The 13,308-nt window shown below is 39.4% G+C and overlaps 1 protein-coding gene across 1 annotated transcript in view; it reads left to right on the top strand.

Annotated features, from left to right (window-relative positions):
- Positions 1 to 7,512, top strand: part of OBI1 (ORC ubiquitin ligase 1) — a 45,756-nt gene extending 38,244 nt beyond the window's left edge. The window contains exon 6 of the mRNA XM_007466796.1: positions 5,997 to 7,512. Coding sequence (XP_007466858.1) covers positions 5,997 to 7,512 — 1,516 coding nt within the window. The remainder of the gene's footprint in view (positions 1 to 5,996) is intronic.
- Positions 7,513 to 13,308: the final 5,796 nt, after the last annotated feature.

The raw sequence follows: 13,308 nt of genomic DNA, 5'->3' as shown, positions 1-13,308 counted from the left end.
CCCCTGTGCCCTTTCCCTGGAGTATGCCTCCTCCGCATCCTGTACACACATGCATCCTGTACACACATGCGTACAGCAGAGCACAGCACTGGACCTCCCCCTTTCCTTCCCAGCCCCGCCCAAACTCAGATCCTAAAGAGCTCATATCACAGACTACTCACTGAAGTTCTATGTAATCAAAAAGAGGCATTTGCAGGGCTTCCCTGGTGGCGCAGTGGTTGAGAGTCCGCCTGCCGATGCAGGGGACACGGGTTCGTGCCCCGGTCCGGGAAGATCCCACATGCCGCGTAATGGCTGGGCCCGTGAGCCATGGCTGCTGAGCCTGCGCGTCCGGAGCCTGTGCTCCGCAACGGGAGAGGCCACAACAGTGAGAGGCCCGCGTACCGTAAAAAAAAAAGAGGCATTTGCAAACTTAAGGAATCTTTAACCCATACATTATGCTATAGGAGAAAATACTTAGGAAAGGGAAAGGAACAATAGAAAATCTTTTCCCCTAAAACTTTTATCTCTCTTCCATGTTTTAAGAAGATACTTTCCTAGTATCTCCATAAGTCAGGGAATGAGAGGATATGCAACTGCAGCTATATAGCCAGGCAACTCTGCAATAAAATTTACTGTATGCCTGGGTCATTCTTTTCTTAGATAAATATAACAGTTCTTTAAAAAACAATTGTTGAGACTCACTTAAGTTTACTTGGTTTTCCCACATACCAAGCATTACTTTAGTACAGGTAATCCTCACTTTTCATGGTTGTATAGAATCATAAAAATGACCTTTCAACCTAAAACCATGCAAAGCAATCTCAGTCATCAGTGAGAAAAATCAAATTGTTCTATAAACTTTAATAATTTTTATCAAAACATTAAATCTCTTACTGTCAGTTATAAATGTATATGAAGATGAAAAAATAGTAAAACTGATACTTATTTAGTACATTAATATTTTTATGGTACAATTTAAAACATTAGAAACATTGAGAGTTGAAATGTTTTATTTCTTTATAAAAAACTTACGGAGAATAATTTGAGTAGTGCTTGCCTTCTTAGCGTATAGCTCATGATATGAAGGCAGCAACTTTTCTAACGCTTCAACAACTATTCCTAAGTTTGCATCAGCTTTACATTTAATCCTTTTGTGCTTTCAATATTGTGAAATAGCTCCATGTTGCTTTAATGTGAAGTTTTTTGCCAGCCTGTCTCTTCCTCTAGACATCTTTATCCTTTTCATCACAGCCACTTCTTTCATTTATGTCAACAAGTTCGCCTTTCCCAAGTTCCTCTGGCTTACCTAGGGTCTCTCAAATAGTGACAGTTTCAACATTCCCACAGTCAGCTATTCTTCTCTACACTTACATTTGATTCTAACTTTACTACTGGCATTAATCACTTTTCCATTTCTTTGCTATACCTCATCTTTGTTGCCTAGTTCTGTCTTTTGATTATCCATTTTTGTAAAATGTCATGTGACAGCACAACTATATGTTTTATTGTCTGTGTATGAAGTGAATAACAGGTGCACAGTCACTTTCAGACTTTGAGAGAAGTGACCTGATTGGTCACTGTTCATGATGCACGGTCTGTTGTTTATATAGTGTTTTGTGAACTGCAAAGCTGGCAGTGAAGTTTTACTTTATGCAGCTACTCACAGTTAATATAATGTGGTAAATTTGAACCATGTTGTTCAGTGACTGGTGGTATTTAACTAAACTGTGGTAACTGAAATTTGTGCATGTCGAAACCATCAAGGACCTCGATATTGAAGACCTATCAGATAGGCTGGATCACAAAAGCTGGTCCATATCCAAAGATTGCTTTCACTTTGTTTCACTCTTACCTCAGGGAGTAAGTAAGGAAAACATATAAAATCAAAGGTACATGGAAGGCAGAGGGGCTCACTTCCCCAGAACCCCTCTTGTTCCTCAAGAAGATGTTTCTGAAGTTTGGTGGTCTCAGCAACCCACTGGGCTTTGCTGCATTAATCCCTTTTGTTGGGGCTGCCATTGAGAACTAGAGGGGCAAAGTAAATTACTCAAGTTTCACAGCTAGTTAATGGCTGCATAGCACTAGAGGTTCTTTTGACACTTGGTTCTGGCATTTATTCTTTTACCACATTTGCTTTCTTCTGACACCCTTCAAACACATCCTGTGCCTCCTGTGTGATGAGCTATGAGAAAATGTGGCCTTGGGAACTTTTCATTATTAGAGATGCCCTTACTCTAGTTATAATACCTCAGAGGTCAAACCAATAGGACTTCTCATTTCTCTTACTTCTAGTAGAGACAGGACCAGTCTTGTACTTATGTAGCTTTTTGAACAGGGGAGCTCTCAGCCAGAACGTGTACATCAGTTAACGTTGCAAGATGAAGAATCCTTTAAGCTTCTCCTTAGATTTTAGCAAAACACACTTCTGATATCAGATGCAGCCCCCAAACTGCTTTATGTTTTCTCTGACATAATGAAGCCTTTGGCCATCACTGCTGCTTTGAAAATCAAAGCCTTCTGGTCTCTAATGGAATGTTTATAAAAATACTCCATTTTGAAATTTGCGCAGGAAAAGGAAGTATGGTAAATGATATTAGAAATCCCTCTGGCTTGCCTTGGCATTGATTCATTTAATGTTATGTAGTCTGGAAATATCTGGAATTAGTGTGAATAAGAGAGTATTAATACCCAAAGTTAAATAAGCTCTTATCCTCATTGTTTTCATCCATGGAAGTATAGCATCAGGTGTGCATCTCTAATTGTTATTTCTATATGATCAAGTAAATTGTCTCTTGCCAAATTTAATATTGGTATCTAGGGTAAGCTAAAAATATGTCAGAAGTCTCATCTGTTTGCATTCTCTTGCTAAGGTGAAAGTGGAAAGTTTTTTTGGATGGAGTAGAGTGTAGAACAGCAAGCCTGTACAATAAAAAGAACTATACTGTGTATATATGTCATTCTCTGTTGCTTTCTCTGGTGTCAGTGAAAAAAAGAAAATAAGCAGTCAAACGTATGAAACATTTAGTTTAGTAATATAGTGACTCATAATACTTACATGTGAAAGAGGCCCAAGGACCTTTGGATTATCCTGTGGTGTTGGCTCTGTCTTGATGTAAGGCATTGATGTATCTTAAAGTAAGAAAATAACATCTATTAAAAAAATATTTAATGAGAAACTACTGTGTACTCTGAATTGTTGTAGGGAGCTAGCTATAATTCCTGTTTTCCTGGAGCTTTTACTCTAATGGGGAAGAGAGAGACAGAAAACAGATAAGCTACATGGACTGATAAATTAATTGATCAGTTCATTGGGTTTCACTATATATTTCTTTTAGTTTGCCCACCAGCACAGTTCCATTATTAGAATGGTAAAAAGGTCTGAATATTTGAAGTGTTATAGACTTGCAGAGTATTGAAATAGAACTTAGGGGAATTGAGGGCATTGACCTTTTAGAAAACAGCTGGCTCCATCAGTGACTCCTCCTTGCTTGTCCCTCTCATATGTGCTTAGTTGCTGGCCTCTTTTAGTTCTCATGGCACTTCAGCTTTCTCTCTGAAGTAATACAAAAAATATACTTAGGCTATCATTTTGACTTCAGCTCAGAACATTCGTTAACTAACTTCTTTTAAAAACATAATAATAAAAAAATTAGGGGCAAATATAGCATCATAAAATGACATTATGTCTGAAGTTCCAGACTAAAATCTAGAATAAGAAGCTGCTAATATTTGGGGAAACATTCCTTATTTGTCACTACTAGGCCTTTGAGTTCCCAAGGACATCCTTTGGTAACAGCTGACTTACTATCTAGTAACATTTGATTTTAAACCATTTGATTTTATTTTTCATCTGAGGATAGTTTTATTATAAAAATTGCACTTAAGAAAAAGCAAATTTTGTCTTGGCAAGCAAATTTAAGCCTGTCACTTTTGCTGTTTGCATTAAATAAACATGCTACATAGTTTTTTCCATTTAAAAATATGTGGGTTGTTGGATTATGCCAGAGTAGTTACAGTCAAGAACCCACAAATATTTATTTTTTAATTTTTTTTTACTTTTTGGCCACACTGCACAGTATGTGAGGTCTTAGTTCCCTGACCAGGGACTGAACCTGAACCCCCTGCATTGGAAGTGGGGAGTTTTAACCATTGGACATCCAGGGAAGTCCCAAGAACTCACAGATATTTTTGCTGAATGAACTTAAAGATCTTTGCCTACCTTTTAAAATTCTCTTGCAGAAACTACCACTCTGTCAAATACTACATTTACAAAACAAAACATTTTTCTTTGGTGAAAAAGGAAAAACTGCCATCATTCATTTAACCAAATACTCATAGTAGTAAACTTTGTCTTTAAAACAAGGAGGCTTGTTACTGAAGTTGCTTTTGTTTTTGTTATACCTCTGGTGTTTGCTTTGATTTTTAGAGGTTGAAGGGAGTGTGCTCTTTCTGGGAGATCAGTTAATTATAGTGAGTAGGTCAGTATTTGACAGCATGTCTTTTAAGGTCCTTTCTAACCCTGAGATTTTATGAATCTATATTTACCTTTGTCCCTGCTTTTTTCCCTTAGTGACAAGAGCAGGGATCATGTAGGGGAGGAGCTGGAGAGTGAACTGGGCTACAGTTTAGGAGGAGGTGATGGGCGTTGAGTGAGAGTCATACAACATATAGTTGTTGACGCAAAGAGGTACAGTTACTGTTGGCTTCTTCTCCGTTTTAATTTTTTAATACTTAGTACATTTTCTTAATTGTAATTATTCTTTTGTAATTTGGGAAAAAAGAAAGAAAAAGATAAATCCATAGATTAAAACAATTTATAGAAGTCACCTTCTCAAGTACCTTGCTCAAAACAGACAATCCCTGAATTCTTCAAGATGGGCCTATATTTACGTCATCAAAAAGATGATTAAGTAAAAGCTTTTTAAAAGAACTTTTGTGGAGAGAAGTTATTTTTCATGGGGTTAGAGTGTAAGACTTATGTTTACTGACTCATAAGAAGCAGTTTCCTGAAAGATGAAATTTCCTTTGGTAGTCAGATGAGATAGAATTTAAGATAGATACTTTATGTCCCTTGGAGCTGGGACAGTCTTATTGATCCTTTTATCATCAGCTCCAAATATACCATGAGCCATACTAGGTGCTCAAAACTTGTTTTCTTAGCTGAACCCTAGTACCCATTCTTAAGGGAATAGTGGAAACAAGGTAATCCCAAGTGAGAGGAGTGAATTTTTGTTGTGTTCTTTTTCATCTATTCTTCAAAATGTTCCTTTTCAGAAAATGTGAAAATGTTTTTATGTGTAGCACATTGGAAGCACAAGCATTGACTTTGTACCTCAAAGTTGGAAGAAATGAAATTGATGTCCCACACAGTTGTGAAATGCCAAAAATAAGTAGAGCTGAAATGAATTAAAGTATTCAGAAAGGCCAAGTAAAAACCTCATATCAAGGGTAGCTATAATTGAAAGGGTCCAAATAAGTATTTAAACCCACTCCTGCTGGAACTGCTAAGATTTCTGAATTTCAGATTGGCATTTTATGTTTGACAAGGTGACATTGTATAAGGAATGTATTGTAAAACAGTGCTGTACGATAGGAAAATGATTGAATGTAAATATTTCAAGATGTGGACCACTGTTCAAATGTTATCATAAATCTTTGCCATTGTTTTAGGATATAACTCTTCATGCATATATGAGCTGAATTGATAGTGCCAGCTCTGAGGAGGGAAATTATCAGCGAGTTTCTGCCTCGCTGCTACTACTAGTATGATTTGACCACAGAAGTAACCTATTAGGCCTTTGCCATTATTATCATATGCTCATTAGTACATAAATGGGGAAACCCTCTTTTGAAGGTACTACATCTGTCATTGCTCTTATCCTGTTCACTGAGTGGTCTGAAGTGTCACTGTTATGTGAAATTAGAATGGGCGGAGACAATTTGCACTCCTAAACTTCGAAAAGGAAAGAAAAAGTCTTGAACTATAAGGTTAACAATCCTTCCATTCTTTGTAGGTTTGGAAGGTTTACAGTAGCTGCTCTTCAGTCCAAAGTAGAACAGTATGAACGTGAAACCAATCGCCTCAAGAAAGCCCTGGAACGAAGTGATAAATATATAGAGGAACTAGAATCTCAAATTACACAGCTAAAAAATTCAAGTGATGAGAAGGAAGCTATGAATTCCATTTGCCAAAGAGCACTTTCTACAGATGGTAAGGGGAGCAAAGGCACCGAGGAGGATATGGCATCCAAGAATCAAGGTGATGGTGCCAGAAAGCAGCTTGGCTCATCAACCTTGAATTCACACCTGGCAAAACCTTCTAGCAGTTCTGTCAGACAGGAAAGTACCAGCAAAACAGAACCAAATGGTTCTAAGAGCAAAGACTTATATCACAAACGGGTGGAAATAATGTTAGATGTGACAGATACAAGTATGGATACTTATTTGGAAAGAGAATGGGGTAATACGCCAAGTGATTGTGTATCCTACAAAGATGAAGAACTCTATGATCTTCCAGCTCCCTGTACTCCTTTGTCCCTTAGTTGCCTTCAGCTCAATACGCCAGAAAATAGAGAGAGCTCTGTGGTCAAAGCAGGAGGTTCCAGAAAGCACTCAAACCATCTCAGAAAACTGGTGTTTGATGATTTTTGTGATTCTCCGAATGTTTGTAATAAAGATTCTTCAGAAGATGATAGAAGTGAAAGTGAGAAGAAATCAGAATGTTTTACTTCCCCAAAGACAGGGTTTTGGGATTGTTGTTCCACGAGCTATGCCCCCAGCTTGGATTTTGAAAGCTCAGAAGAGAACACGATAGCAAATTGTGTTGGAGAAATTTCTTCAAAATTGAGTGAGAAATCAGGCTCATGTTTATCCAAGAGATTGAATTCTCTCCGCTCCTTTGAAATGAATCGGACAAGAACATCCAGCGAAGCATCAATGGATGCAGCTTACCTTGACAAAATCTCGGAGTTGGATTCAATGATGTCAGAGTCAGACAACAGCAAGAGCCCTTGTAATAACGGTTTTAAGTCATTGGATTTGGATGGCTTAGCAAAGTCATCTCAATGCAGTGAATTCCTTGAGGAACCAAATAAGCTGGAAGAAAGAACTAAACCAAACCTTTCTAAAGGTTCTCTAACTACTGATCAGTTAGAAAATGGAAATGAATGGAAACCCAATTCTTTTTTTCTCCTCTCTCCATCTGACCAGGAAATGAATGAAGATTTTTCACTCCATCCCAGTTCTAACCCAGGAACCAATGAAATCAAACCCCCAAGCTGTTTGTTTCAGACTGAGTTTTCCCAGGGTGTTTTGTTAAGCAGTTCACACAGGCTATTTGAAGATCAAAGGTTTGGGTCATCTTTGTTTAAGATGTCCTCAGAGATGCATGGTCTTCATAACCACCTTCAGTCTCCTTGGTCTGCTTCCTTTGTGCCCGAAAAGAGGAATAAAAATGTGAATCAATCAACAAAAAGAAAAATCCAGAGCAGCCTTTCCAATGCCAGCCCATCAAAAGCAACTAAAAGTTGACTCATTAGAAAGGTGTCATTTATGTTTTTGTCCTGAGAGGAATATAAGATTTCAAAATTAGTTTTTTCCCCTCATAAAATCTCTATACCATTTTGAATTGATAATCTTTCATCATGTGTCAAGTCAGAATGGTGGATTAGCCTGTACCCAGGATACTTCTGTTCACTTTGAAGAGTTTTAGTCTTTTTCATTTTCATTTGGGGATCTTTTTGACCAGAAAAGGTAGGGTGAGAGTTTCTTTTTAATGAATATAATACGTATCTGGTTTGGGTATATTTTGTTTTCTTGAATATTGATTTAACTATTCAGGTACAGTGGCCTATTAGTAAGCCTCAGTTATCTTCAGAACTTGGATTTTTTAAATAAAACTTTTGGTGTTGTCCACATACTGCTCATAAGACACTTGAGTTTCTTTAAAGCTTTTCCTAGGGTGGAAATTATTTTGCCTGCCCCTTTTTATTTATGTTTAGTGATAGCCTAACTTTTATTCAAGGCCATGATGGAGAAATAGCACTCGAACCTTAGTCCAATACTCATCTACTTTTTTTTTTTAAGTTTTATGTATATTTTTGCATTTTTAACATTGTGTTCTGTCCAGTTTTTATGAAAATGTGTTGCTAGTATGAAAGAATACATTTTCTATATGAAAATACTTGTTTTATGTCAGGTAGCTTTCATTCAGTCTTCTTTTTGTGTGTGTTGAAAATCAGAAATTGAGCCTACTTTAGCAAGAAGTCATGGAACAGTTGTGTTTGGAGGAGCCTAAACATGGTAGCTTCATCGTTTCAGATATACAGGTGCAGAAGCACTCATTGCCAAGTTCTTGATCCACTTATGTCCCAGGGGAACTTTCTTTGGCGTGGTAAAGTTCTTGTTTGCATGTTACTAATTCTTCATGGAAACTGTATGCATGGTAGCATTCTTGCTTGCACTGTTTTCCTTACTTAAGAAAAAGAAGTTTCAGTTGGCTAAAAGATTATCTTTTATGTAGGCCCCAAAAAACTTTTTCATGAAGAGTGTAAAGGGGGTGAGAATAGGTGAGCTAAGCACAATTTTTAATTTAGATTCTGAAAAGGTATATTATTCTAAACATGTTTGGTATGCCCATATAGGCCTTTAAAAATGGTTTGTATGTTAATGACTTGTTTATCTAATGTGCACTGAACATTTTACATCAATACTGTACTGTTTTACAGTAATACTGCATGCTTTTCTATGTGAATTGAATAAAGGATGTCATAAGCACTGTAATCCTTGATGTTGGCTCATATTGAATTAGCCTATAAAGACCAGTAAAACTTAGTGTTTTTTATTGATCTTTTAATATAGGTGTTGGTGGACTATGGCCTGTGGTCCAAATTCTGGCCTGTAACCTGTTTTTGTGAAAGGCCTGTAAACCAAAAATGGTTTATAGATTTTTAATGGCTTTTAAAAGTCCAAAGAATATTTCACAACACAGGAAAATGATATGAAATTCAAATTTCAGTGCTTTTAAATAAAGTCTTATTAGAACACGGCTGCCCTTACTTGTTTACATTTTATCTAGGACTGCTTTTGCACTGAAACAGCAGAGTTGAATAGTCTTAACAGAGACCATATGGCCCACAAAGCCTAAAATATTTACTGTTTGGCCTTTTACAGAAAAATTTGCTGACCTCTGTTATGAGAGACTCAGGATTCAACAAAACCATAAAAGTATAAAAAGTCACTTTTATGATTTGGAGAATCATGGCCTCTACTTTTAGAAGTAATAAGAGCCTCCTCCCCCCAAAAAAGGCTTAATATAAAGCATAATTTTTGTTCTATCATATTTTTTCCAATAAGTATTTATGCATTATTTTGTCTTTCTGATAATGTTTAAGCTAATAGATACTTTCAGAGATATTGCAGTTTAAATATCTTTGACCATGTGGATATGCATTTGAAATTCTATTAAATGTAGAAATCTAACATATTTCTGAATAGAGTAAATTTGGGGGTAAACCTCACTCTAATTCTGTCTGTAACTCTTTTTTTTTAACCATGAGTGTGTTAGTTTTTTATACAAACTGACACTGTGCCATGGAAATGCAGGGTGTGTAACCTGATTTACTAATGCCTAACTGGGTGAGGGTGTCTCTGTTGGGCTAGAGTATTTCCTAGCTGCTTCAGAAACACTGCTCCATTCTCTCCAAAACAATATTTCATATATTATATTAAATTAAAAAAAACTGACATTTCTCAGTTGAAGGAAATAATCTGTGCAGGATCTGATTCTAATGACACATTCTCATTTGTACTCCTAATCTCTTTACCATAATCTGAAATGTCATGACAAATATGGTGGTCTTATTTTAAAATATATCTATTATATATACACACCCTAAAGCAAGACAAATACTTTTTTTTGAAACCAAGTACTTTGCTAACCTGTATCTCATGTAATCTTCTTTTCGAACTCTGTGAGCCAAGAATTAATTTTCCCCAGTTTACAAATAAGTGAGTTGAGAATTAGTTGTCACACAGCTAGAATGGGATTAGAGCCCTGTCTTGGAGCTGGGCCTCTGACTCCAGACCTTGTACTCTTCCTCCCTCATGCATGGGATGCATGGGAGTTCACATTTATAGGCCAAAGGATGAATGGGTTTGAAGTTTCCAAGGATTCTTTTTAAAGTAGTATTTTGGAAGTATTAGCATGTTCCTTTTCAAGTAGAATTTAATTCCTGACTGTGTCCTCGATCTAAGTCTACTACTAAGTGGAAGCTCAGTGATGGGAGTCGTGTGTGTGCCACTTTTAAGTTTATAAAGATTCACATTAACTCTGACATTTAGATGAATTTCAAAATAGCACTAAGGCTATGTTAGAAAAAGATGCGCTAGTGATAAAGGGAAAAGACAAATCAGTTCATGTCTTTATAAAAACAGTATCTTTTGACTGCTCGTCTTTTTAAAATGCTATGGCTAAGAGAATGTGACATGATGTTAGATATTATTTTGACATGACCTTTAGTGTTTATATTTTAATTTTTAAAACTTCATCCCATCCAAAATGACAAGTCTTTTTCCTGTTCTAATGGATCAACTGAGACTTAAACTGAAAATGTCAGACTTGAAGATATATAGTCCCTTAATTTCAAATCTCTGTTTTCTTACAAGTTCATTTGTATTTACTCTGGTTTGAAACCTCTGAAGGATACCACTGAACAAGGGAAGAGCTTCGGTCTTGATTCTTAAGATGTTTCAGGAACCTGTTTCTATATACTTGAATGGTTTTCAATTCAAAGTGTAATACATGCACTAGACTTTTTCCCCCCTCACTTTTGTACCTGTGAATGATATTTGTATAGAACAGTTTAGTTTCATGGAGTGTGGCCTATTTAGAAGGGTTTCCCAAGGCCTCATAAGAAGGTCTTTCATTCCTATTCGTGGGAGTCCTACAGCAGTCTTTGCCTATCATGATGTAACCCGATCCTTTTAATAATACTTGGCAGAGAGAAAGCCTTTTAAGCAGTGATCTCAGAGTGCATAGGGAACATTTATTGCCTAGTTCTCGGAACCCCACTCTGAGGGAGGAAGCTGCAGCTTTCTTTTAAGAACCCGTCTGAAGCTTAGGCGTGGATGGTCTTCAGTTTGACATGACAGAGGCAGCCTAGAATAAGTTCGATTAAAGTTCCATTTCTTGAATCAAGGTAGATTTCTAGGTCTGCTGTGTCTTAACAGGGAGCAGACCCCCTCTAATAAATGTTAGTTGCATTAACCAAATGTGTAGAAGTGTGCGCCTAGTGTGACACATAATTTGGGGCTGTGAACATCCAGTACCCTAGGGCAAAGATTTGACTTAGGCATTTACTGAGACTTTCTGTGAGGAAGGAGGACCTAGTTCTGGACCATTTTAATTCTTATAACACTGGTGAGTAGAAAAGTGTCTGTATTGGGGATAGCGTGGAGCAGAAAGGAAACCAGGCTGCTTCACGGAAGTGCTATTTGTATTGGGTCTTTAGGGATGAATAAGAGTTTGATGCGGAAGAGGACATCTCTTATGCGCCTGTGTCCGCTCTCCTGCAAGGGGTTGCCTATTCATCAGATGTCTCAGAAGAGGTGCTGAAGGAACCATTCCCTAACATCAGGGCTCCTGATTGAAAAGGTTTCCCGATTGCCCCAGCCTGAGCTGGCAAGTTTGGCTTTGGTCCGCCTCCTCTCTCTTGAGCATCCCCTGAGACTCTAGGCTCAGCCTCGCCGCCAGGACCGGCGGCCTGCTGGCGAGACTGTGATTCCCAGAAGGCTAGGAGGCTCAGGAGGTGGCAGGGCTGGCCCATCATCTGTCCATTAAGCCGAGGCTTGGCGCTCCGAGGACCGGAAGGCGCGACCTCGCTTCCCTCACTGGGTCGTCTTTGTGCTGGGGGTGGGGAGGTGAGGTCTGGCCCGCCCGCCTCGGCTACGATCCCGCTTTCCTTCCTCTGATTCCGGCGAACCCCTCCTTCCCGGATTCTCGAAGCCAGTGCCGCTCCCCCTTCTCCCGGGAGGACAGATCTGCCGGTGACCCTCTGGTCGGAGTTTCCCGCGCTCTTGAGGGCGCGCTCAGCTGCTCCCTCCAGGGCCCCGCCCAAAGAAAGGGCCAGTTCTGCGGTTTCCTTTCGTTTTATTACTACTCGCGAAACCTGGCGATTAAGACGCGAAACCAACAAAGAGTTTTCTTTCCACCTTAACCTTGCACACAATCCCTTAACAAATTAATTAATCCTAATGAATTAACACTTCATTTATTTAAACGCGCTACAGTCCATGAATTAAATTTTCATGCAGTGATTAAAGGCTGTTAAAATATGCATGATTTCGTTAAAATTTTATAATAAATCAGGGCAATGTGTTACATGACAAGGCAACTATTTCCCAGGGCCTCGCAAGGGGCTTTGATTTGTGCAGGCGGCGGGGAGGAGGGGCGGCTGGCGGCGGCGCCTGCGAGCTTCGGAGCCGGGCGTCAGGACCCAGCTCCGCACTTCGGCGTGTGGACTCGAGGCTTCGCGCTTTCCTCGGGGCGTCTGGACCCTCGTGGGGATCCCGCTCCTGCAGGCCGAGACGAGCCTGTGGAGGGCGACGGACGCTCGCCTCTCGGTTCCCGGAACTGCGCTCGCGGGGGCCTGGGGGTCCTCTGCGGTCCTTGTGCGCCAGCGGAGCTGCCTCCCACCAACGCGCGCATGTGGCCGGGTGGGAGCGGCGGGCCCGCGGCTCTCCGGGGAGAGGAAGGCGACACAACTTCCATCTCGTCGCGTGGGGTCAGGGGCGGGCGTGTCTGTTGTAGAGTTGGTTTGTTCGTTGTTGTTCGTAACCAGGAGACCTCGAAGCCCCTTCTCTGACCAGCGCGTTCTCCCTTTCTGGAAGGGGCCTGGGCGGGGCGGGAGCAGCTCTGCTTCCCTTGGGACCTAAACCACAGGGGCCCGTGGCCAAGCGTAGCGGTCCAGCATTGTCACTTGGACAGTGAAACTTGTTCTGGCAACTAGCGGGCGAGGGAGGCCGTGCCCCTGTTAGGACGGGTACGTAGTCCTACATCATCCCTAGGGCTTTCACAAGGTAGGTGGGTTTAAGTCCACCGAGGGGTTAGGGTGGAGATTTTATATATATATATATATATATATATATATATATATATATATATATATATATATATATATATATATATATTACACACACCTGTCCTGAGATTGTGGTGACAGGATTGCTATCATGGCCTCCAGAAAATGATTTCCTCACTTTTCCTGGTATACCGATGACGATTTCATCAACATGTACAACTGTATGTGCATTTTTTTGAACTGTCTT

The sequence above is a fragment of the Lipotes vexillifer genome, unplaced genomic scaffold (genome assembly GCF_000442215.2).
Source record: "Lipotes vexillifer unplaced genomic scaffold, Lipotes_vexillifer_v1.1 scaffold19, whole genome shotgun sequence".
Lineage (NCBI taxonomy): Eukaryota > Metazoa > Chordata > Mammalia > Artiodactyla > Lipotidae > Lipotes > Lipotes vexillifer.
The sequence above is the reverse complement of the archived record's forward strand: the minus strand, read 5'-3'. Positions and strand labels throughout refer to the sequence as shown.